A 22,999-nucleotide genomic window follows, 5' to 3' on the forward strand; every position below is an offset into this window, starting at 1 on the left:
AGCCAGGCCGTCCTTGGAGGGGGGATCACCAGCGCGTTTATATGCATCCTGTCGCGCTTTCACGCCGCTTCTGCCCCACGGTCAGCAAATCACCAGGCGTGAGCTCTAACCCTATTAGGCTTAGCCCAAGCACAGCCCCAAGTCCATTTTTCCAAACATGCAGATCTTCGGTTTGCCCTGCATCACCGCTTGAGAATCTGCCATGCTCCCCTGGATCGTCGATCATGGGAGCCTCTGTTTCTGAGCGAGTTGCTGCTGTGGTCCGTCAGGAAGAAGAAGTCTTGCCATATATTCTTCTGAAACGAGGTGAGCCCTCTTTGCTCGACATGCCAGGTGCTCGACGACATCAGCGACTACCTTTCGGGTTTATCCAGCCACTCACTCATCCCACCTTGCGTCCAACAACAAGGTAGGTTTCAGGTCCAGGTGGGGCAGGTATCAGAACGGCGTTTCTGAATTCGTTTTCATTTCTCGGTTGACGTCTCTTTGATGCTCCGTCCAACTTTTGACTCAAACGGCCAGTTGCCATTACGACGCCAGCTTCTTGAATGGTTAGTTATCTCTCCTCACCTTGTTCACACCTAGTCCCGGCGTTCATGATGACCATCAATGAGCAAACACAATAGCCAAAGACGTTGAACGGGGCATCGAAGAAACCGAGTCTCTGGCTCTGGGGTCATCGCTGCTCAAGTCCATGATGGCCCAAAATAACTTGATCTAATCTGACAGAACGTCCGCTCTAGCAACTGTTACAGCAACTGCTGCCTCCTCAAGGAATACACTGTCTAATCTCCTTGCTTATAGTTCTCAGTCCACCAAGTCGCTCATTTACATTGCTCGAAAGGAATAATGAGGCAACGGGCCAGGCGTGAATGCCGCCGACAGCAGCTTCGCTCTTGACAACGACCGTCTCCTGCACGGTACCGATGAAGTCTTCGATTTCCGAGGCAAACACCTCCTCGGTGCCATACGTTATATAAATCCCCTTTGACGGGGAAGACCGCTTCCACAAACTCATGTCTTTGCAGCACCCCGGCGATACCAACGGCTCTTTCTCTGGCATTTTCCCGCCTGCAAACTGCATTCCGTACTGATGCAGTTGTTTCACGTCAAGATAGTCGCTGACGGTATTCCGGTGCCGTGTGGAAACGAGCGTCACCCACGGCGAAATGAGGACGGCCAAGGCAGGCACCGGGAGTCGACGCCCATACCCGATGCCGTTTGCCTCTTGGCTACCTAGATGCAGCAGCAAACTGAGGATCAGAGTCGCACCTGCAGAATCACCACTGACACAGACGAGTGAGGGATCTTGCACCACCTTCAGCACATGCTCGTAGCCCCGTACAGCCTCGTTGAGCTGGGTTGGAAATGCAGCGTCTGGCACTAGTGTGTACTCCAACGCAAATATGGCCGGGTTACTGTAGCCCAGAGCCTCCAGCTCCGATAACCAGGTCAGGAGAAATTCAAGATAGAAGTACGACGACCCCATCGAAAATCCACCACCTAACGACATCAGTATGGTGTATCATCGACGAGTTTCACCATCATTGGGCCCTTACCATGAGCGTAGAATAGCACAAAGTCGGGCTTCTCTTCCGGATTTTTGATCAGCCAGATGCCATGGAAGGACTCCTTCTTCACAGTCAGCCAGCCGTACAGGTAACCTAGCATCTAGCCCGCAAGCTACTAACCTCGCGATGTTCCCTCCACGGAACAGGACACCTAAAATAGCCATGTCGCAACAGCCGGAACTGCATAAACGGAAGCGCAACCTCCTTGGAGAAGAAGACCCTACCGATTTTTGCAGGGACATGTTCGAATGCGTACCGGACACAGCGAATCACAAAATCCTCAAACGATGAGGCCTTCTGGACGAACAGAGACTGATTTTCAGGAGGTAAAAAGTATCTTTCTCTCATAAGCCCAACAGGTAGCTTCACCGCTTGTTCTATTCAGCAAATTACCTTGAAGTGAGAATTCGGCCAACTTACAAAAGAACGGCAGTGCTTGAAGCACGCACCAGACTGTCTCGAAGAATCCAACGTGCCATATCAGCTGGGGAGCCAAGAACATGCAGAAGACCAAGCAGTCTAAATATGATACTGGTCCGAGGAGCAGCATCAAATCATGGCTTTCTGGACCGCGCGCCATGTTTTATGGGGATCTTGCTCAGGGGTTCGCTGCATTCCGGAAGGTCTGGTAGACAGTGAACTGAGTGGCACTCCCCTGTCGAGCAACCCCGCAGCGGTGACGTCGGAGGTGAATAGTCCGCAGCATCCACTGCTTGGCGACGGTTGAACGTTGAAGAGGTTTCGTATGGTAGTGGCGTGTAGTTTGTTGAGAGGGCATTGAAGCTCACGAGAGTTATCAAGTTGGTTTAGTTTTCCAGCCAGTCATAATGGACGCATTCGTATAGAAAACAAGCCACCATCACTGCGTTACCACAGCTCAATAGTTCCGTACCTGCATATGGCTTATCACCGACCAGCGGTATGAAAGAGGAACCATTTTAGTTTCTACCCATTCACCCAACCTTACTACGTATTCTTCGCAACTTTCAGAATCTCCTCCTCCATCTTCTCAAAAGCTCCCAACACATTCCCATACTTTTCAAACACCCCCTTTTTGTAACCCTCATCCACCCTCTGAATCGCCCCCTCCTCCTTCCACCTCTTCCCAATCAACTCATCAAACGCCTCCCCATCCCCCCTCTCAAACGCCCAAACAGCCTTATACGCACCCCCCAACGCGCACGCATTCCCCCCGACATCCAACTTGTAAACCCCATCCGCTCCCCCCAGCACATCCCCCAGCACCCGCGTAATAGCAGGGTTCAAACTCCCCCCTCCAACCAAATAAACCCTCCCTGGCTGCGCCGGCAACCCCTCCCTCGGCGCCGTCACCAACTTCTGACTCCTCAACCTCATGCTCAAAGCCTGACTCTCAATAATCGCCCTCGCGTCCGTCTCCTTGGCCCAGGGCTCCTTCACCTCCTCCAACCCCTCCCCCGAGTTGGCGTCACATGTATACCTCCACGTACCAGCCTTGATGTTCGGTACAATCTCGGGCAGGTAAAAGTACAACCCCAGCTTTGCCCTATCCCCCTCCTTTCGCACATCCAACGGCGCTGTCTCGAGCGCGTGCTTGTTAAAGTTCTCCCAGACATCTCCAGACTCAGAACTAGGTAGTACGTCACGCACTTTTTCTCTAGCCAAACCCCCATTCTTGTAGCACAACATAAACATGTACTGCCCCGGCGTGGTCGGGTGATTAAAAAAGTGATAGCTCGGATCCGGCTTGTAAACCGGCGTGCTCATCAAGAATGTCGTGCTAGTCCCCAGACTGACAATCGCATCCAGCGGCCTCAACGGCAAGGCCAGAATCGTGGCGGGGTTGTCACCCGTAAAAGGGGCCACCCCGCAGTCGGGGGAGAAGTTGTACTTGTTTACGAAATAAGAGGACACATTGCCCATGCTGCCGCCGCCGTCTTGTCTTACCTCGCCGAGTTTAGCTCTGAGGTCATCGGGCGAGCCACCCGAGGCGAGGTCGAGAAGGGGGGATGACCAGTTGTTGGAGGGGATGTCCCAGAGGTTCATCCCGCAGACGTCGGAGATGTCCATGGGCGCGATGGAGCCGAGGAAGAGGGAGGCGAGGAAGGAGGAGACGAGGGAGATGCGGGAGGTGGAGGTGTACATTTGGGGGAGCTTGTGGCGGAGGCGCATGATTTGGGTGCCGGTGAAGCGCTGTTTACATATATCACCATTAGTTAGATGTAAGAAAAAGGGATTGGAGGGGGTGAACAAACATGATGCGCCGCGCTCCCCGTGGCCTGAGCCAACCTCTCTGCCGTCCCCATTGTCTCCTCAAACTTGTCGCACTCATGCTGGGTGCTGTGATCTTGCCAGTTGGGGGCGAAGGGGTGTGAGAAGGCTCCCGCGAGTTGGTCAACGAGGGACTTGTCCGCGGTTAAACCGCCGAGGAGCTGCTCGGCTTCATGGTTCCAGTAGACGCTACCGTGTTGTTGGCAGGAGCCGCTGATGCCCTTGATGCAGTTCAGGGGTGTGTTTTGCTCTTGAAGACGCTGGAGGACAAGGTCGAGGGACTCGAGCCAGAGGGCTACGGGGGCAAAGACCTCGCCTTCTTGTTCGTTGACGAGGACGCCCTTTTTGATCTTGTATTTGGCGCCAAAGTCCTGGTCGAAGTCGACTTTGGCGGAGGAGACGATGGAGAGGTCGGATTGGATGACGATGGCTTTGGGAGGTTAGTTTTGGCCAGAGAAGAGGTCCTGGAAAGTTTGGGTGTACCTTTGAGCTGTTGGGTTGAGAGGTCAAACCCCAGGTAAAGGGGTCCGTTGTCGGTCATGGTGTAAGTCGTCAAGCTCTATGTTCAACACCGCGGGGTAATTTGGACGCAGTTCACACGATAATCACCCAATGTCTCTGAGAAACTAACAGCAGTAGGAGGAGAGAGGAAAACAACTGATCATGATTCTTTTATTTCTTCCCGGCAAAACAGATCGACGTGGGGCATGGTCGTCATGAGTGGTAGCTGATCTCGCGGGGAGCTTTTCCCCCCAGAGCTTCCCTCGCGCCTGTAGCGGATGGCGGGGCAGCGCATCATGGGAACAGGCGGCAGCCTCGTCTGATGGGGGAATTTAGCCTGATATCAGAGCTAGCGCGGCCGACCAATGCCACTTCGCCGTTTTGGAGCTCTTGCTTTTTTGTTGTCGGGGAGGGCCTGTCCAAGCTGTCAAGTGGAGTGCTTGTTGAAGAGTGGAGGTGGGAGCAACTTCATTGCGCAGAGGAGCAGGAAGTGTTTTTGGAAGGAGACGAGTGAGAGCAAACTCTTCGTCGTAGATAGAGAAAATTCTGTCTGATAAAAGAAACTCCCGTCTGAGATAAAGAAACTTCCGTCTGATAGAGGAAGTTCAGTCTGATTCCAAGTTTGGAAGTGCTCGGCATAAGAGGATTTAACAACACACTTCCAACCCGAACCCTCACTTTCACAACTCCCGGCCGGCAGACCCCAGCCTGTCAGGGCCTCAGCCCCTGCAAGTGCAATGCTCCAGGCTGTTCTGTTTCCCTGCCCAGCGCCAGTGACGAAAGCCAACCTGGCAAGTGTCGAACCCGCCTCGCCCTTTTTTTTCACGACATGGTAGACAAGTCTGAGCCTGCCAATTCACTGTTGACGGAATTGGGACCAAGCGAGTGAGAAGCCACGAGACGATACCGTATACCCAACAAAGACGCGCCAGCCACGTTTCCTCGAATTCATTTTCGAGTGCCATCACTGGACGCCATGGATAAGCGAGCTTCCGGCGCATCGACCACTTGAAGGAAGCCCAGTATGCGATCTTCACCAACACCTTGGAGAATTTCACCTGCACTGGGACTAGTGTTGCTGGGGCTCTACGCAACAGCTGTTGTCTCCAGTGGATCTATTTCCGAAACGCCAGCCGTAACGGTCCCATCCGTAACGACGACGGCGATAGTCACGACACCCACGGCGCCCGCGACGGCAGCTCTATCTGTCACTTCCCCCGGAGTCTGCGAATTCAAGACTATCAACTACATCACACATACCCTCCCGCAACAATGCTTGCGCTCAGCATGGACGAGCCCAAAACCGGCCGCTACAGCCGTCGTCGAAAGCACAGCTGCCGAAACGGTCACTGTCAGTATCACATCAGTTGTCGATAATGCGACACAGCAAGAGCAGGCGGCCGTTACCGAACAAAAGGAGGAAGAGGAATCGGTGGCCTTCATGTCATTTGAAGAGTGGAAAGAGATGATGCTGCGCAAGTCAGGCCAGGATCCCGCCAACATCAAGAAGGCACAAAAACAACACCACGGAGATCACCACAAGCCCGACCGTGAACCGGGACTCAACAACGACAACATGGATAGTTTGGGCAACGATGGGGAAATACTGGACTTTGACGCCCTCACGGAGAAAGTCACCGAGATCACGTCCTCCTCTTCTGGGGATGCTGTGGCTGAAGCCAGCAAAGAGGTACAGGAAGAACAAATCCTCTATGACGATAACAAAACACCATACTACCGGAGTAAGGACGCTGGAAAGACATGCAAGGAGAGGTTCTCGTTCTCGTCATTCGATGCGGGTGCTACTATCCTCAAAACAAGCCCTGGTGCTAAGAACGCTAAGGCCATCCTGGTGGAAAACAAGGACACATATATGCTACTCGAGTGCCATCAGAAAAACAAGTTTGTCATTGTCGAGCTGAGTGATGATATCCTTGTTGACACAGTCGTCTTGGCGAATTTTGAGTTCTTTTCCAGCATGATTCGAAAGTTCCGGGTCAGCGCCAGTGATCGATACCCCGTGAAGTTGGACAAGTGGGTGGACTTGGGCACCTTTGAGGCTCGAAATGCTCGAGATATTCAGCCTTTTCTGGTTGAGCATCCTCAGATCTACACCAAGTACATCCGTATCGAGTTTCTGAGCCACTATGGAAACGAGTATTATTGCCCAGTCTCACTGCTACGTGTTCATGGAACGAGGATGTTGGATAGTTGGAAAGAGCCCAGAGAGGATGATGAGCCGGAGCAGATCGAAGGGTCTTCTACTCAGGAGGTTGTTCCCGAGATCCAAGAGCCCCCTTTAGAGCCGGCTTCGGTCATGGAGAGTGAGCAGGCCAACGATACAAAGGAGGCTTCTCCAGATACAATAGCCATTGATACAGGCTCGTCTCCCTGGCAACCATACGACAGCCACTTTGTGCTTGAGACCTGCGCAATGCGTTCGACTACGACAAGTGATCCGACACCTGCTTCGGGACCAGACGGTGCTGAAAAACACAACAACTCAACTCCCAAAGCTGACGCCGGGGCCGAAAAGGCAGTACCAGCAGACAAGGCCAAGGAGACACCAAAGGCCGAAAAGATCTTCCCCTCTCCGGTGACAGGAGACACGGCCACTGGTCAAGGCCAACCAAACGCTGCACCCCCAGCATCCAACCCTCCACCTCAGCCAGATAGCGGTGACAATGCCAACACGGGAAACCACCAGGATAACCAAAAGAAGCCGCCAAACCGTGCCAGTGACACCTCCCCCGACACCACCCCATCTCAAGGCTCAGCAAAACCCCCAGGCAAAGAAGGCGAAAAACCCTCCAACGCAACCCGCAGCAAGACAACTCCCACCTCAGGGCATCCCTCCTCCTCCCCCACCGTCCAAGAATCATTCTTCAAACAAGTGAACAAGCGCCTCCAACACCTCGAATCCAACACCTCCCTCTCCCTCCAGTACATAGAAGAGCAATCCCGCTTCCTCCAAGAAGTCCTCCGCACCATGGAGCGCAAACAGCTCACCCGGGTGGACTCCTTTCTTAACACCCTCAACCAAACCGTCTTTTCCGAGCTCCGCCACGTCAGGACCCAGTACGACCAAATGTGGCAGTCGACCGTCATCGCCCTGGAAACGCAGAGAGAACAATCCGACCGCCAAATCGTCGCCCTCACCACCCGCCTCAACGTCCTCGCCGATGAGGTGGTGTTTCAAAAGCGCATGGCGATCTTCCAGTCAGTGCTGATATTATCCTGTCTGGTTCTCGTTATCTTCACCAACCGCGGTGGTAGCGACTCATCCTTCCTGCCCCCATCGCTATCCCGTGACCCGTCCTCCGCGGCAGCGGCATATTACCGGCGATACGCAGCAGGGTTCATGTCCAACGGTGCCAGGTCCGAAACTGCCTCCCCACCACCTATCTCCCCCGTGCCGGGGAGTAGTCATTTTGATTCTATTCACCACAGGATGACCTTTTCCCCTTCACCACCATCCGCCTCGTCGTCGTCTGCTGCTACTCTTGCGGCGTCTGCGCTCCCGAGACAGATTTACTCCCCTACCGGCATTCATAAACGACCTGCTCCAGCTCATAGGGAGAAATCACTCCCAATGATCCCGCCTTTAACTCCAGAGTCGAGTCGGGAAGGGACACCAGCTATTCACATCTCTAATCACGGCTCTCCCCCTGATGACCAGGATGAGCTGGGTAGTAATAACAACAACAAGTTGCAGCCGCTGCTGGAGGGGATAAGGGAGGAGTCACCCTCTTCTTCACCGTCGCCCTCGCCGTCACCCGGAGAGACGGCCACGCAGCGGAGGAGGAGGCAGCAGCAGCTTCACCAGCCGTCTACCTCGTCGCTCTTGTCGCTGTCGTCGACGGACTACCATGAGGTCTCGTCCATCGAGACGAATGGGGAGGATGGTGGGAAGGAAAGGACGCCGTCGTCACCAGAGGTTGAAGGACAAGAATCGGAAAACGAAGAGGACGACCAAGAGAACGTGTCACAAGACAGGAGGGGGGCTAGGAAGCCGCTTCCTGCGTTGCCAGACGGTCCAAACTGAGCATGTACATAATAATGATTGTTACGAAAGTATTTTGTATCTAGCAGCATCGTAATTACCCGTGATATCCTTTCGCACAAGAAGCAAAAACAACTCTTTTCTGCGTGGTATGAACATCCCGTCACCTGGATTCCACCAAGACTCAAGCACACCACGACATCCACAGCGATAGCCAAGACATGAACAGCAGGAATCACGTAATAGAGTAAAGCAACACTGTTTAAAATCTATATGAACTTGGGCACAGCACAGTTCGTTCTTGATTCCGCTGCCAAAAGAAACAACACGCTGTGGTATCGGACGATCGACCTTTCCTAGACCACCAAGGTTTCAAGAAACCCTCTGTGACTAGCCCAATCTTCCCGCTCAAACCATCGCGATTGCCTGTAAGGATGCACCGCCTCTTCAGAGTGCCTATTACCCGTTCCCAGTTTCTCCTCCCAAGACACCACCCGCTAAAGATGATGACCGATTACCAGATACTGATCCCATTTCCTCGCCTCAGATCATCATCAACTTTGATGATTTGTCAAAGATGGCAAAGCAAAGCGAACCAAAATAAGAAGCAACTTCATGACATCATCAAAATAAGATGATCAAAGGAAGGATATCCGAGTGTCGCCAATCTTCGGTGACTGAAAGGTTGGTAGGTAATGATGCCGAGTTGGTTCTTGATTAGCCCATGTAGAGGCTAGGCTGCTGGATGTGGGAGTCATAGTCGTACTCCTCAAGCGCAGCAAGTCTGGTTCCACGGTCGTATTGAGAGCGGCGGCGGCGCTGCTCGTCACGAAAATGCTGGCCGGCATTGGGAGTGAAGAGGCCTGGTGGCGGACAAATGGTGTCAATATCAAACTTGCATCTGATAGAATGACTCGAACTCACCAACATGCTCAGCGTTTTCACAGCTCCTCTTCATCTTGGACTGGTTGTCCGGGCCCGGGAAAGCCTCCTCTTCACCAGCCAACTCAGGTCTGGGACCATTGAGCGTGAAGTAAAGCTGCTGATGGTCAATAAGAGCTCGAAGCTCAAATGGGAGAGAAAGTCGACCGTACCTTGGGGCGATAGTGAGGGGCCTCCAGCATAACAGAGCTGTTGCGGAACTTCTGGACAAGGCAGTCCTTGCCCTGGATAGCTGCAAATTGTCAACAGCCGATCCATCTCAGAAGAGTAATTCGAAAAGCTTACTGGCATATGAGATCTCGGCAACCTTGTCGCTCTTGAAGCAGTTCCAACGTTGGTTGCCACGGGCATTGACGAACTAGGGCATTGTCAGAAAATTTCAATATCCAGTTAATGGAGGATCACATACATCGATGATGTCGAGCGGCTACAAATTCAGTCAGTGTCAGGTTTGCCTCGGCATGGAAAAGAAAAACTTACGTCAACAAAGTTGATGAACGCATAGCCGACACTGTTATAGAACATCAGCAACTGGCTCACGCCGAAAGGAATGCTTGATGCACATACTTGCAGTCGTTGGCGAAGTCGATTCGCAAGTACATGAAGTCGTACTTGCCCCAGCTGGACTCATCCACAATCTTCTTCAACATCGCTTGGTCGACCTTGTTCGGAATGTTTCGCAGCATAATCTATGACGTGTTAGAAAACGATACTTTCTTTTTTCAAAGAGATAGATACTGACTGTGGTGCGGACATCGATGCCATCCCGAATCTTGTTGACATCAACATGGTTGTGATGGCCGGCGGCATTGTAGTAAGGGGACCGATTGACCCGCATGGCGTTCTGACGACGACCATCCATACGATAGGGCTGCATGCCCCTGGGACTAGCGTAGTCGCCATGGTGAAACGCTAACGGAGTGCTAGGCGGAGTATACAACGGCGCCATGACCGGCATGCCGCCAGTCATCGGGGTCATGGGACTCATGGGAGAAATGCCCTGGCTGCGTGTGGGAGTGTGGTCGAGAACGTAGCGAGCCGGCAAACTGTGCTGAATACCGTGATAGACTACAGTGGGATACATGGCCATCTGCTGATGGGGCAATTGCATCCCACTGGCCGGCGAATGGGCAAGATGCCCAGAGGGCACAATCTGTTGATGATGAGAAGGCTTCGAGATACCCATGCTCTGAAACAGGTTGGCCATGTCCTGAACCGGGCTTCTCGGAGCGCGGGGAGCATGCACATCAAAAGGCTGGTAGGCTCCGCAGGTGGCGTCGGGGAGGGCAGAAATCAAGTTCAGGTAAACGCCCTGAGATTAGATGTTAGTCACATATAGATCGGATGAGACGAGAGAGTGTAGACTTACATTGAAAGTGCGACCATTGAGGGCCTCTGCGGCAGTAATGGCGGCATCGCAGTCACAAAATTCAACCGTGGCGTGGAAAGGAATGTCTTTCGTCCCGGATAGCTGGCGAAAGGCAAGGACCTCACCATGAGATTCCATGAGAGTGCGGACCACAGTGTTGGTGTGGAAAACGTCAAAATTCGCGCTCTCTTGAGGGAACGCGATAGCCCGGAGCAAGCCATCCGAAACCTGCTGGTGATTCTCACCAGGATTGCGGGCCTGATATGAGGTTAGCACGTATATCCGACCAGTGGCAGAAGCTTGACGCCATCACGTACCTGGTGAAACTCCGCCGCGGTAATATACTGGGCACGCCAGTCCTGGGAACCGAGCTGAACATTCTCGTGAATGTTGGTGGCATCGCGAATGTTGGAGAGAAACAAATAAACTCTCCCATCCTTCGCGAAGATGACGCGCTTACCCTGGCAAGGTGAACCAAACTGACTCAGTTTCTACACATATTGTTAGATATCTACGACTCATCAGGCATAGTAAGTACGGGACAAACCTCAAGATACGTTTCGACCTCTGACAAGGTTACGGAAGCCGTGGAAGAGAAGATAGTGACATAATGAGTGATCCCTAGCTCAGTGCTGAAACGGCCAGAGAGAGGGCTAGCGGCGCTGGCTAGCGATCGAAAGTTCTGCTGAGGGCCATTGGAGGGACCCTGTTGTCCATTGAGGGAACCATGAGCGACCACTGGGACAGACAAGGGCCTGAAGGCGGAAGCGGTCGGAGAGAGCTTCTGGTCCAATGTCGACTTGGAGGGGGTCGCGTTGCTGGAAATGAACGGGTCCTTTTCGGCCACAGGAGCAACATTACCGAAGTGCTCCGTCGACTTCTGATGAAACAATGAGTGGTTGGTGGGACCGTTGAGGCTCATGCCGGTGATGCCGGCGTACAGTTTGTTCGATCTGGCCGAGCCGTCATCGGGTGAGAAGGCAGTCAAACGAGTATCGGGGGTACCATCGTGTTTGTAGGAATCCGCCGCGCCGCTCGAAGAATGAGGGGAGGACGGATTGAACGTCCCGTCACGAGACTGTGCCATTGTAACGACCTGGAAAAATCAAAGGTCGTTGTCGAGGGAGGTGAGCGAGAGATCCGATGGTCCGAAGGACACGACAAAGCAGAGGGAACTGGCGGTGGAGGTCTTGAGCCAAAACCCTTTGCAGGAAGTGTCAAAGGGAGAAGAGTTGGAGGGCAGGAAGAATTCCAAAGGCACAGAGCAGGCAGGAGACCGGTGGAGATAAAATCTCTGCAAGAGCAGTGTCAGTGGTGTCATTAGTTGGGATGAAGAAGGAACGAGTGGTCGGATCACCCTAAGGCAGAAACACAGTTATGCTTGCAGATGGAAGGAACGACTGGGGGAAATAACGACTCGGCCCCAGACGATAAACAATCGGCCTCAAACGATTGTTCAAGATGACTTTATCGTTTGGGATCGTAGGATTGGAAACTGTGTTTCGTCCTCAGCCGGAGTGACTGCAGTCACTCCGGCGGCCGAAGACGGAATCACAACACAGCTCTGGCGGCTGAAGACGAAATCACCACCCGAATTGTGGGGGCAGGATCATCGGGAAGGACCACTTGGTGCCTGATTACGTAGTGATTCCAGGCTGAAGGCTTGAGGGTGAAAGAACCTCGGAGGGAAAGGCCGCTCTTTCAACTAGAAAAAACAAAACAGTTCAATAGGAAGGAAGTAACGATTTGCCAAAGCAACAACACGTGACTGATGCATTGACTCCTTGTGTCAGGCAAATAGGGAAGTATGAAGGGGGGTTTTGAAGGATGATTGTGGAGAAGGAAGATATTGTGAAGAAGAGAAGTGAGAGATATGGGTGTTGTGGTGAAGAAGAGTGGTGAAATCTAAAAGATAACTTGAAGAATGTTACCGCGAAGAACGGTGTCATGAGGAAGATAATAGCGAAGAGGTAATGATGAAGAAGAGATATCGTGAACGATATCTTGATGAAGGAAACGCTACCTGCAAAGGAAGTGTGTATCCATGCAAGGCGCAATGTTTACTTACCCTGGTCGGCGACGTGGTCGACGTCGGATAGGAGGCCGACTTTGTTGACAATGGATGGAAAGCCCAAAGATTTCAATGTAAGTTGAGGGACGACGAAGGCAGCTGAAACCTTATCCGTGGGCTCACGGATGTCTATGCGATGTCGATACTCAAGATTGCCACCCTTGGGTTGTTGATATTGTTTTGAGGGAAGAGTCAAACCCTAGCACTGAACTCCATGTTATATACTTGAGAGACTAGATCAACGCACGGTTCACGTAGATATGCCACGTCATGGCGAGTAGATAGAGCAGTGATGATTCTTTTAGTGTCTTCTTATCGTGAAATACTTTTCGGACAAAACTGCGAAGGTCATGGGAGTATTCCGCCTGTTGTGTTTGATTATCAGTTGCTCCTGGATTCGAGAGGTTCGAGAGGATGTTTAGATGGAATATGCCATGTAATGCCGCTTAGATAGAGCAAGGTGAGATAAACAGCGCTTTTTATCGCGGAATATTTTTCGGACGAACCTGTAGAAGTTATTGGAACATTCGGGCTGCTCTCCTTGATTATCAGTTGCTCTTAGAATCAAGAAAGTACAAGGGGTTGCTCAAATGCAATATGCCACACTATGTTGGCCAGATAGATAAAATAATCTCCATGGCGCTTTCTTATCAGAACTCATGTTTGAGCAAAACCGTCCAGTCACAAAAATATGGTGAAGGATGAGGAGGGGGGAAGAGTCGAGAGAGTACCGGTGCCCTGAAGTTAGCTACATATTCATAGTAGGAGCCACAAAGGAAAAGTAGTCAGCACAGAAATCAAAGGAAAGAAAGGAAAGCAAAGACCTAAGAAGGCTTGGAAAGAAAGAACTGTGAAATCTTACAACAGACCATCAGGCTACCTTGTTACATTTCAGGTGCCCCTGAGGTTGGTGTGTGTGTTTACAGCTTTCACTGGCCGGGCCACACTGTATCAACACTCGGGACCTACCAACATGGTAGCTACGCAAGCTTTACTGCGTATCTGCGATGGTGGGATGTAAAGAAGCCTGATACCTGCCATCCCCTTGGCTTTGGGTCTACATGGTCAAGCCTTGCCCACATCTCCCCAGGTACCTAAAGTATACTTGCAGCTATACTCTCTCCAAGATACTAGTCTCACAATGCTGGTAGATGGTAGTGTCACTAACCGGCGCGAGATAACCTTTGAGGCACTGAATGGAAAAGAACCAATTTCCGAGAATTTCGAATTTATTCGTCTACCTGCTGACAGACAAGTGATGGTTTTCGGATAGATATGACAGGTACTTCGCAAGACCTCATCTAAGTTTGCCATGGAACAGTCGCCTTGTAGTCTAACTGAAACCGCCTATAGTCTCTTCTTTGTGATCATAGCCCCGGGAATTAGAGCTTGGACATGGCACAGTCGCATTCAAATAGGCATTCCACTGGCAGCGCTTGCTTATCATCGACATACAGTTACACAACCTAGAGTTAGCTTTACACTATTATCTAAGACTTGAAAAACCGTCCGAGCCGCGCCATACTTGACTAGCTCGGACGGACGGAAAACAGCTTTGGAATAGGATATAGATCTGTTGTGCAAAGCTCCGACAAAAATCATACCAACGTCTTGTGTAGTTTGAATCAAGAAGGGCAGTGAGGTCATTTATGTTCAGTACTAGCTATGTCAAAAATGACTTTTAAGCATAATATAATGACAGAAACGTGAGAAGCTTAATAAATTACATCCTAACATAATGTTGAAGAGAAAGAGGGAAGTGTAATCTTTGAATCCATCTTGGTGCCATAAAGGGGTTAATAGGGGTTGATGCTTGGCACCTAGCAACCAAGAGAGATTCGATCCATCAGGACCACGACAAAGTCAGGTCTGAAACTTGCGGTAAAAGAATATCTCTTCCCATATTCTAAGTTCATACTTAGATTTTGAGGATGTGGCACTCCATCGGTGGTGCTATTGCGCCTGAAAAGCAATGAGTTTGGTGTTGCTCCTTCCAAGGAGTAGGCGCACGGGCCGTATCTGGAAGCAGCTCCCTGGCCAGCTGCCGCAGCACAGACCACTGGCGCCCCAACGAGGGGCACGCTGACCGAACAAAGCATGTATATTGCTGCTGCGCAAGATGCCTTCAACGCCGTGCGTTCATGACCAGTGATCAGCGAAGACCCAGGATATCATCGAAACCGATAGCTGGAGGAGCTTGATGCTCCATCATTCAAAATGCCGAGAAAAGCCCAAACGTGGGATGATTACGACTCGGCTGTAGCTCAGGTCCGTCGCTTCCAGCAATCGGGAATCGCCAGCAGCATTAGAGCACTTTCGTAGACCTGAAATACTGACTTCTTTTATAGATCATCCTCGCGCCCTCCGACTCGGATTTCCTCGATCAACTGATACCAGTGTTGAAAGATGCGACAACGAGCAGCCGAATCGGATCCCTCGCCCAGAGCTTGTCGCAGTATGCCGAGGACCGCGAAGGCGACATCGAGCAGATCGGGTTGACGAAGCATGAGGAGTTCCTGGGATCCGTCAATCAACTACAAAAGGTGCGCGAGGGTACTGTGGCTTTGACAGCCGAAATTTTGGACCTCAACCAGTCCATCCAGGCCAGCACCGAGAAGTTGGCCGAGCAAAAGCAGGCGCTGGTCAACACGCGCGGGGTCAGGCAGAATATCACGGATGTATCAAACGCTCTGGAGGAATCGCTCAAGATATTGCGCGCTGTCAATAATGCGCACGAACTTATCCGGAAGAAGGAATATCATCGTGCCCTCAAGTCGTTGGAGGACCTGCAGAACGAACACTTGATCCCCACCATCCAGAACAAGTATGCGACGCAGTACAAGCTTGCCGACATGATTCAACGGTCTATCCCGGCATCTCAAAAGACGATTTCCGAGTCCGTCATGGCAGATTTGAACAAGTGGTTTCTGGAGGTTCGAGAAAAGTCCCAACTTCTTGGCGAGATTGCCTTCTTCGCGACACAGCAGCGACGGGAGAGGCAAAAGAAGCGCGCCGAAGTCAATGAATATCTGAAGAATTTCAAGTTGAATTCTGCCATCGAGCTGGTCTTTGATGAAAGTAATGAGTTTGACGTAATCGACAACGAGGAGAACCAGATTGACTTCACCCCGTTACACAAAGCCTTGCATACCCACGATGCCCTCGGTCAGGTCGACAAGTTCCGTGTAGAGTATGCAGCAACGAGACGACAACAAAAGGATCTGATAATGCCCTCAAGTTCCGAAAACATCTTTGCCGGGGGTGACGACGAGACCTTGATGGGGCTTTTGGAGAACATTGCTGGATTTGCCATTATTGAGAAGGCGACCGTGATGCGAGCACCCACAATAAGGTCAACAATTGATGTAAGTGACTTTTCCCACAGCTTGGTAGTTTTTCTCTCTAACAGGACGGATAGGTCGATGAGCTCTGGGATTCCATGTGCCAAATCGCTATACGAGTGATCGCCAAGTCGTTACAGGAGGTCAACGATGCAGATTTGCTGGTCAAAATCAAGATGAACATTGCTCTTTTCATTGAGACCATGGAGGTATGTGGCTCCTTACATCTTGTATCTGAACATTCGTTGACAAGCATTAGAGTTGGGGATACTCCGTCACCATGATGAACAACTTCCAGCTCACCCTATTCTACAAATACGCTGAGCTTCTCCGCCGTCGCTTTGGCGAGGACTTCCAGGAGGTAAGCCCGCTTTTCGTCGTAACTCGTCTCTAGTTGATACTGACAACTTTCACTAGATCGTGTCCACGGACGATTACATGCCTATGGCCATCAACACACGCGACGAATACCAAAAGGTCGTCGACGTGACCTGGTTTGTTGACGACAAACCAGAAGAAGAGCTTGTGTACGTATCCCGACCGTTTTCTACAGGATGTGTTTGTAAGTCATCGCTTGTTCTAATTGGGCCAGCTTCCCTTGCGTGCTGCCATTCTCACAGATGTATCCCTTGTGCTGCATAGATATTAGGAATCTGTTGAATCAGTTCTTGATTTTTACATCGGAGCACTTTCACAACCCGAATGTGGTTGATGAGACGCTACGGAAGGTTTGTCATATTTCTTTCTGATCTCCATGGGTGGGCGTACTGACCATACCTCTAGTCTCTCGATGAGCTTTTGACCGATATCGTTTGCCAGTCTCTTGTTGAACGGCTGAACTCGCAGTATCTAGGACAGATCGTGCAGATTTTGATCAACCTCGAGCACTTTGAAACAGCTTGCCAGGTACTGGAGCAGATCCTGATCCGGGAACGATCATCCACATCGGCTGGTGGACCGATCACACTCAAGGCGACTGAGGCGTTCAGAAACAACAAGAAAGCCGCTGAAAAGCGCATCTTTGAGCTCGTCAACTCCAAAATCGATGACTTGGTGGACACCTCGGACTATGACTGGACAGCCACAACCCCGCCCAAGGAGACGAGCAATTACATGCAGACATTGACTAGGTACCTGTCTAACATTATGAACTCGACTTTGCTGGGTCTTCCGAGGGAGATCAAGGAGCTCATCTACTTTGATGCGTTGAGTCATGCGGCAAATAAGATCTTGGTAAGCCCTTGCCATATACACATCACTTCCCATCTAACACAGGTCTGACTTGGTATTGTCACCTAGGCCCTGCCATTATCTCCCGACGTCAAAAAGATCAACCCCAATGGCGTGGCTGCCATGGCCTTGGACGTCCAGCACCTCTCGAAATTCGTCGGGGGCCTTGAGAACGCGTTCATGCTGGAGCAGAACCTGGACGAGCTGCAGCAGACGGTGGCGCTCATGCAGACGGAGAACCACGACGAGTTCTTTGATATTTCCATCCGCAACAAGAAGTTTGGTCGGGTGGATGCCATGAATGGACCTATCTTGCTGGAGAAGTACGTTTCACCTCTCTTTTTTGTTTCCTAGCTTATGCTAACTTTTTCTCCTTCAGGCTCACCCAAACAGTCGACGCCCCAGTTCGCACAGCGCCGCTTGCTAACTTCAGCTCGCGTTTCGGGCTGAGGTGATCAACAACCAAACAACCTCTTCTTGCTGGGTCACACAATCCCAAACTATCCTCAACACTTAGTTTCGTAGCTTACTCAGAATAATGTATAATGACATCATGAAACAATTCAAACCGGACTTGTATCAGTGAAAGAAGAAATAGTTATCATCATTTTTTTTTAGAGTGATGTCGTAAAAGAGAGGAAACAAAATCAGACAGATAAGATATATAGGATATATAAATAACCTTTCCTACCACCACAACCACAACTACCACCACCGCAAAACAACCTAGTACCTAACCTTGACAACGTGTAGCCATCCATATATTTCAGGGGGTAAAAAAGAAAAAAGAAAACAGCCTCAAACGCTCATAACAAAAACAGCAAAAAAAAAAAAACCGAAAAAAAAAGAAACTAAACCCCACCATAACTACAACAAGCTCATTTTTTGTGTGCGTGTGTGCAATGTGTGTGCGTGTGTGACATGATTCAAAAACAGATTCCTCCCCCGGTTAACCAACATCTCAATTGGTTCAAACCTGGAGGGAAGACGTCTTCCCTTCGTGAACATGATCATGTATTCCGTTTACTGTCCCAACTTCCCAAACGGGTCTCCCACATTATCCATCAGATTCTGGCTGCTGCTCAACGGCTCGCTCTTAATGACGGGAGATTGCGCCTGTGGTTGCTGCTGTTGCTGTTGCAAATGGTACTGCGGATGTTACAGAGCATAGGGGTACATGTTGTGATACTCCTGTGTCGTCCCAGCACCACCCAAGCCGCTTTGATGGTATTGTTGAGCCTCAGAGTAATGTCCCTGATGACGAGGATGAGAGTATTGACTTTGATGGCTGTTGCTGCTCGGTCCCGACCCGACCGCCCACTGCTGCCCTCCCGTTGTCGACATGGTATGATGGACCTGATCGGCAAGAAGCTGAGCGTACTTGGCATTCTCTCTGAGGTCCTGCTGCTGGCTTCCTCCTACCGCCACACCTTCTTCTTGCTCTTCCCTCTTCAGCTCAGGCGACTTCTAAGCGCTCTGCTGTGTGAGATTCACTTGTTAGCCATGGGCTGGGTCATGTTAGGATGGGAAATCAAAAACACACCTGTTGCTGTTGAATAGTACCGTAGTACATCTCATCGGCGTTGTACATTTGGGCCTGCGGTTGACCATATGATGGCGCGCCAGGCATAACACCGCCTGGGTACATGGTCTGAGGATTGCGGTAGTCGCCCTCTTGGGCAATCTGATGAACGCCATAGTCGGCGGGGTTCATGGTGTGCTGACCGCTGGGGCCGGGACCAACACCAGGCACCTGGGGGGGTTGTTGGTTGGCAGCGGCGGCAGCAGCAGCAGCCTGGTTGGAAGTCCGCTTAGCGTGGGAGGAGGCTTCCTCGCGGGGCACGATGTCGATGAGGAAGTCAAACATGTCGGACTTGGCAAGGGCGGAGGCAATATCGGAGCGTTGGAGGGTGCGGCGCTTGTTCTCCTCAGCATGAATCCAGGCACGCATGGTGAGCTCAGTGATGAAGATGTCGCAGCCCTTGGCGAAGAGAATGGGGGCTTCGGCTGAGATCATCTTGACTTCGGGATCGGCCTTCATCACCTTCTTGATACGGGCAAGGGGTAATTGGTGTTGTTTGTAGTCATGCTGGTCCGTCTCGAGGTGGTTGATGGTTTGCTGCCAGTAGGCCGTCAGGATGTCTTTGTAAGACCCCGTGAGGCCTTGGTGGACATTCGCCCATGTCCCGGTGTAGAGCTCTGATGGAGCAAAGCCTTGTTGTGAAAGATGCACACTGGCACCATAGTGGCCGCCCTTGCTGAGATCATATTGTGGTTGTTGCTGTGTGGGCTGGGGATGTTGATGGCTGCCGTGAGGGGCTGAGGAGGGATTTTGTGGATCCATGATGGCTTGTTTGAGTCGTTGGTTTTGGTTTGTTCTTTCAACGGTGCACTGCGTCCCTGTTTGCTTGCTTCGTAGCCTAGTCCGGATGCAAGCTCTTAAACAGCTGGGACAGATGAGGTTGTCGCGTCGGCGCGATGGCGCAGTCTTGACTTATACGCGGGGTAATTATCGTTGTTCTGTTACCGGCCACAGCTTTAGCATATGCGCGCACGAGATGTAGGCTGTGAGTTTTCTGTCACGAACAATGTGATGCTTTCCCTGGGCGTTTGTTTACTTAAAGCTACCCTGATGTCACAGTCCAAGAACCTCTTTGGCCCCAGAACACTGTTCTTATTGGGCGGATTGATTGGGTGGGCAGCGGCGCGTGTGATAAAAAAAGGGACGAGTGGGAGCGAATGGGTGGAGTTCAAAATGGCCGTCTGGGAACGTCCACTCAATCAAAGCTCCAGTTGGGAGGGGTATGAGATGATTGGGTGAGATTTAGATGGGTGAAGGGAAACCTTATTGCTGGGTTGAAGAAAGATGCAGGCGTGGTATGATAGGAGGAAGCTTATATCGATTACGCACCTTGAGAGAGATATCGTCTCTTTTTCTGTCCACAACGCGGGCTTCTGCTTTGTCTGGCGTTGCAGGAGAGAGAAGGAGAGAACCTTGGACAGCGATGACAGCGATTGATGAATTGTGCAAGCGCAGTCAAGCCGGCGGGAAAGGTTGGGCATCAGTGAAGAAACACTCGGAACAACGCGCTGGGACAGCGCCGACAGGGGACTCTGTGTGGCGCAGGTGCGGGACTTCAGGCCTTTTCCAGCAGCAGAACTCCGGTGAGGCTGCCCAACCGCCTGCCAGCTGTCAATTGTACAGCGTACCAGCCTCAACTTGTCCGCCCTATGACGGAATCGGCGAATCAAAAACTTGGAACTGCATCAACTGTTTCTCCATCTGCCGGAACCAACGCACGGCCCATTTGGCGGCCCACCCACACCATCCAGTCTCCGTCGCCAACATAGCAGCCCCACCATCGAAATTTTGACTGCAACAAGAGGCTCTCGATTTTTCTGTCGCGACTTTCAAACTTTTTTTTCCCTCGAAGCACTTTCACTTCCCCAGTTCACGGACTGGCGCACATCGCGAACAACATGATGGCTTCCATCGCCAGCCTCTCGGAAGCTGACATTGATCGGCTTCTGTCAGAGGCCGAAGCTCGAATTGCAGCTAACAATACCTCCAAAGCTGTAGCCGTCGCGGCACCAACAAGCAGCAAGGCCATCGCCATCACCACAACCTCCGCGATGTCTCAGAACCAAGAGAAGAAGGACTCCTCAAAGCCTGAGAAGCTCTCTGTTCGTGTCCCATCGCTTCCTCAGGACAAGAAGAAGAAGGTATACTCGTCGCCCTCCCATTTCCCCTCAAGTGTTCCATGAAAAAAATATATCCCATATAAATGACGCTGGTCAAGTTGCCGTCATGGCTAACTAGCTGGCACCAAAATGATTACTTTACATCATAGTTACTTTGATTGAACACATCATAATTTTCTTTTCATGTTTTCGGAGGTTGCCGTCGTCGAATGGTTGGCTAACTGAAAATGCAGGAAGAGAAGGACAATGCGGGAGATGGCTGGTTCAACATGCCCCGCACCGAGTTGACCACAGAGTATGTACCTTCGTCAACTACTTGGATGGTTGTAACTGACGCCTGGCAGACTCAAGCGTGACCTTCAAGCATTGCGCATGCGTGATGTTATCGCGAATGGCAAGCAGTTTTTCAAGAAGGACAACCGAAAGGATTTTGTTCCTACCTACAGCCAGGTTGGCACCATCATTGCTGGCGCGACGGACGGTAGCAACCAACGCTTGACCCGTAAGGAGAGGAAGCGCACGATTGTGGAGGAGGTCTTGTCCAGCTCCAACACGGCCAAATACAAGAGCAAGTTCCACGAGATCCAGGAGAAGAAGATGTCGGGTAAGAAGGGTTTCTACAAGAAGCTGGTTGCTGGCCGCAAGAAGCGTTGATGATTGCGCTACTGGCAAAGTGGTGGCCGAGTTGGTGAACAGACCATCGACCTTCGACGCACCTTGCAAGATGAGAACAACAAAAGGCTTCGCCCACAATGGGCATTTACTTGGGGTTGACCGGCACCGTGGCAGTCGAAGCGACAGGAGCAGAAATTTGACTTGCGCTACAGAGGACGCCATGGTACCGAGGAGCTGGTCGGTAGCTCGAGGATTTGTGAGCAGACTGGAAATGTTTGTAGCAATCACATGTGGACTGAGAATGTCTGCATCAAGCCGTCAGGGGAAGGGCGTAGCAGGTTGATACAGGTGATTATGATCTCTTGAAGAGGCCTCAATTCAATACGTCGAAATATCATTTATTCTGTTCATCCCGTGCTTGAAATTCCAACTTTGTGACCATCAGGGTGATGCCTAGTACCATAGTTCATGACATTCAAGATAATTTGCTGGGCTGTTCTTATCGATAAGAACCCTGAACCCTGAGGGCCAATTCGGCTCCAAAAAATTGGCTGAAGCGCTGAAGTGGGAGCTGGTTGCGTTCGAACATCCAACTGGTGTCAGTCGAGGGTCACGCAGAGATGTATCCGCCACGGTTAATACGGCCACTACGGCCCTTATTGCAGGGGCGACTGGTATGATTCTTGGATAGCGGCTACAGAACAAGAGAGAGTACAGCAAACTGACTTTGTGGTGGTTGCGATATGTGACAGCCCCTCGCCCTGCGTCGACCGGTACAAGTCGGCATCCCGCGTGCCTCGACACAGCTCCGCACAAATTCTACAAAGTGAGCTTGCGCCAATTGGTTTTGTTTTGGGGGGGAGATATGTTGACGGGTTTTGTTTCTAGAGCTCCAGAGCCACCAGCGACGACGACGAGCAAGACGCCCTCACCTACCACCCCCGCTGCCGCCGCCGCCCCGACGACACCTGCTGCTGCCACTCCTGCCCCCGAGACCCCTGCTGTGAAGACTGCGCCGGAACCGACGGTTGTTGCGCCGGCGGATATTCCTGTTACGAAGACTGTTGAGGTTCCTCCTGTTGCTGAGGCCCCGGCCGCTGAGGTTGAAGATGCTGCTGCTGTTGTACCAAAAACTCCGGTTGTTGCCCCGGCTGATGTGCCTGTGGCGAAGGATGCCGAGACGGAGGTGCCAGGGGAGGAGGTGAAGGAGGTTGCTGTGCCCAAGGTTGAGGAGGTTCCTGTTGCGAAGGAGGAGGCGCGGAAGGTTGAGGTCAAGGAGACGGCTGCTCCTAAGGCCGAGGAGGTTGTTGCGCCTGTGACTGAGGAGACGAAGGCTGCTGAGGTTGAGACACCTGTTGTCGCTAAGGAGGAAGCGCCGGTTGCTGCTGCTGAGCCCCAGGCTGT

At 51.5% G+C, this 22,999-nt stretch overlaps 8 protein-coding genes across 8 annotated transcripts; 3 read left to right on the forward strand and 5 right to left on the reverse strand.

Annotated features, from left to right (window-relative positions):
- Positions 1–614: 614 nt before the first annotated feature.
- QC763_702450 (uncharacterized protein) lies at positions 615–2,151 on the reverse strand (the record flags this gene model as incomplete). Its single annotated transcript, XM_062915262.1, has 4 exons — positions 615–1,503; positions 1,560–1,632; positions 1,692–1,942; positions 1,992–2,151. The coding sequence occupies 4 exons, from the start codon at positions 2,149–2,151 to the stop codon at positions 770–772; spliced, it is 1,218 nt and encodes a 405-aa protein (XP_062761379.1). The 3' UTR covers positions 615–769.
- A 386-nt stretch (positions 2,152–2,537) lies between these two features.
- QC763_702440 (uncharacterized protein) lies at positions 2,538–4,943 on the reverse strand (the record flags this gene model as incomplete). The annotated part of the gene is made up of 3 exons (XM_062915261.1): positions 4,305–4,943; positions 3,806–4,251; positions 2,538–3,743 (listed from the first exon to the last, which is right to left on the reverse strand). The coding sequence occupies exons 1-3, from the start codon at positions 4,360–4,362 to the stop codon at positions 2,538–2,540; spliced, it is 1,710 nt and encodes a 569-aa protein (XP_062761380.1). The 5' UTR covers positions 4,363–4,943.
- A 403-nt stretch (positions 4,944–5,346) lies between these two features.
- QC763_702430 (uncharacterized protein) lies at positions 5,347–8,367 on the forward strand (the record flags this gene model as incomplete). The annotated part of the gene is made up of 1 exon (XM_062915260.1): positions 5,347–8,367. One exon carries the CDS (start codon positions 5,347–5,349, stop codon positions 8,365–8,367), a length of 3,021 nt encoding a protein of 1,006 aa, XP_062761381.1.
- A 213-nt stretch (positions 8,368–8,580) lies between these two features.
- On the reverse strand, positions 8,581–12,322 carry QC763_702420 (uncharacterized protein). The gene is made up of 11 exons (XM_062915259.1): positions 11,184–12,322; positions 10,954–11,127; positions 10,637–10,894; positions 10,010–10,579; positions 9,835–9,956; positions 9,748–9,778; positions 9,677–9,694; positions 9,553–9,625; positions 9,420–9,499; positions 9,250–9,364; positions 8,581–9,188 (listed from the first exon to the last, which is right to left on the reverse strand). The coding sequence occupies exons 1-11, from the start codon at positions 11,721–11,723 to the stop codon at positions 9,043–9,045; spliced, it is 2,127 nt and encodes a 708-aa protein (XP_062761382.1). The 5' UTR covers positions 11,724–12,322; the 3' UTR covers positions 8,581–9,042.
- A 2,476-nt stretch (positions 12,323–14,798) lies between these two features.
- SEC15 (Rab GTPase-binding exocyst subunit S15) lies at positions 14,799–17,916 on the forward strand. Its single transcript, XM_062915258.1, has 9 exons — positions 14,799–14,975; positions 15,056–16,072; positions 16,126–16,257; positions 16,308–16,409; positions 16,466–16,575; positions 16,641–16,776; positions 16,832–17,281; positions 17,348–17,601; positions 17,658–17,916. The coding sequence occupies exons 1-9, from the start codon at positions 14,925–14,927 to the stop codon at positions 17,731–17,733; spliced, it is 2,328 nt and encodes a 775-aa protein (XP_062761383.1). The 5' UTR covers positions 14,799–14,924; the 3' UTR covers positions 17,734–17,916.
- A 695-nt stretch (positions 17,917–18,611) lies between these two features.
- On the reverse strand, positions 18,612–19,622 carry HAP5 (Transcriptional activator hap5; the record flags this gene model as incomplete). Its single annotated transcript, XM_062915257.1, has 2 exons — positions 18,612–18,757; positions 18,822–19,622. 2 exons carry the CDS (start codon positions 19,620–19,622, stop codon positions 18,746–18,748), a joined length of 813 nt encoding a protein of 270 aa, XP_062761384.1. The 3' UTR covers positions 18,612–18,745.
- A 76-nt stretch (positions 19,623–19,698) lies between these two features.
- Positions 19,699–20,355, reverse strand: QC763_0102850 (uncharacterized protein; the record flags this gene model as incomplete). The annotated part of the gene is made up of 2 exons (XM_062906417.1): positions 20,190–20,355; positions 19,699–19,771 (listed from the first exon to the last, which is right to left on the reverse strand). The coding sequence occupies exons 1-2, from the start codon at positions 20,339–20,341 to the stop codon at positions 19,699–19,701; spliced, it is 225 nt and encodes a 74-aa protein (XP_062761385.1). The 5' UTR covers positions 20,342–20,355.
- Positions 20,247–21,634, forward strand: fcf2 (dTDP-fucopyranose mutase; the record flags this gene model as incomplete). Its single annotated transcript, XM_062915256.1, has 3 exons — positions 20,247–21,001; positions 21,214–21,275; positions 21,325–21,634. The coding sequence occupies exons 1-3, from the start codon at positions 20,759–20,761 to the stop codon at positions 21,632–21,634; spliced, it is 615 nt and encodes a 204-aa protein (XP_062761386.1). The 5' UTR covers positions 20,247–20,758.
- Between the last annotated feature and the right edge of the window lie 1,365 nt (positions 21,635–22,999).

This window comes from Podospora pseudopauciseta (assembly GCF_035222475.1).
Source record: "Podospora pseudopauciseta strain CBS 411.78 chromosome 7 map unlocalized CBS411.78m_7, whole genome shotgun sequence".
NCBI lineage: Eukaryota > Fungi > Ascomycota > Sordariomycetes > Sordariales > Podosporaceae > Podospora > Podospora pseudopauciseta.

Coding starts and splice junctions, on each gene's coding strand:
- QC763_702420 (XM_062915259.1), bottom strand. CDS start 11,723: ATGGCACAGTCTCGTGACGGGACGTTCAATCCGTCCTCCCCTCATTCT. Junction 9,365..9,419: donor CCCCTCACTATCGCCCCAAG/GTACGGTCGACT, acceptor GACCATCAGCAG/CTTTACTTCACGCTCAATGG. Junction 9,189..9,249: donor TGAAAACGCTGAGCATGTTG/GTGAGTTCGAGT, acceptor GTCCGCCACCAG/GCCTCTTCACTCCCAATGCC.
- SEC15 (XM_062915258.1), top strand. CDS start 14,925: ATGCCGAGAAAAGCCCAAACGTGGGATGATTACGACTCGGCTGTAGCT. Junction 16,576..16,640: donor AAACCAGAAGAAGAGCTTGT/GTACGTATCCCG, acceptor TAATTGGGCCAG/CTTCCCTTGCGTGCTGCCAT. Junction 17,282..17,347: donor ATGCGGCAAATAAGATCTTG/GTAAGCCCTTGC, acceptor ATTGTCACCTAG/GCCCTGCCATTATCTCCCGA.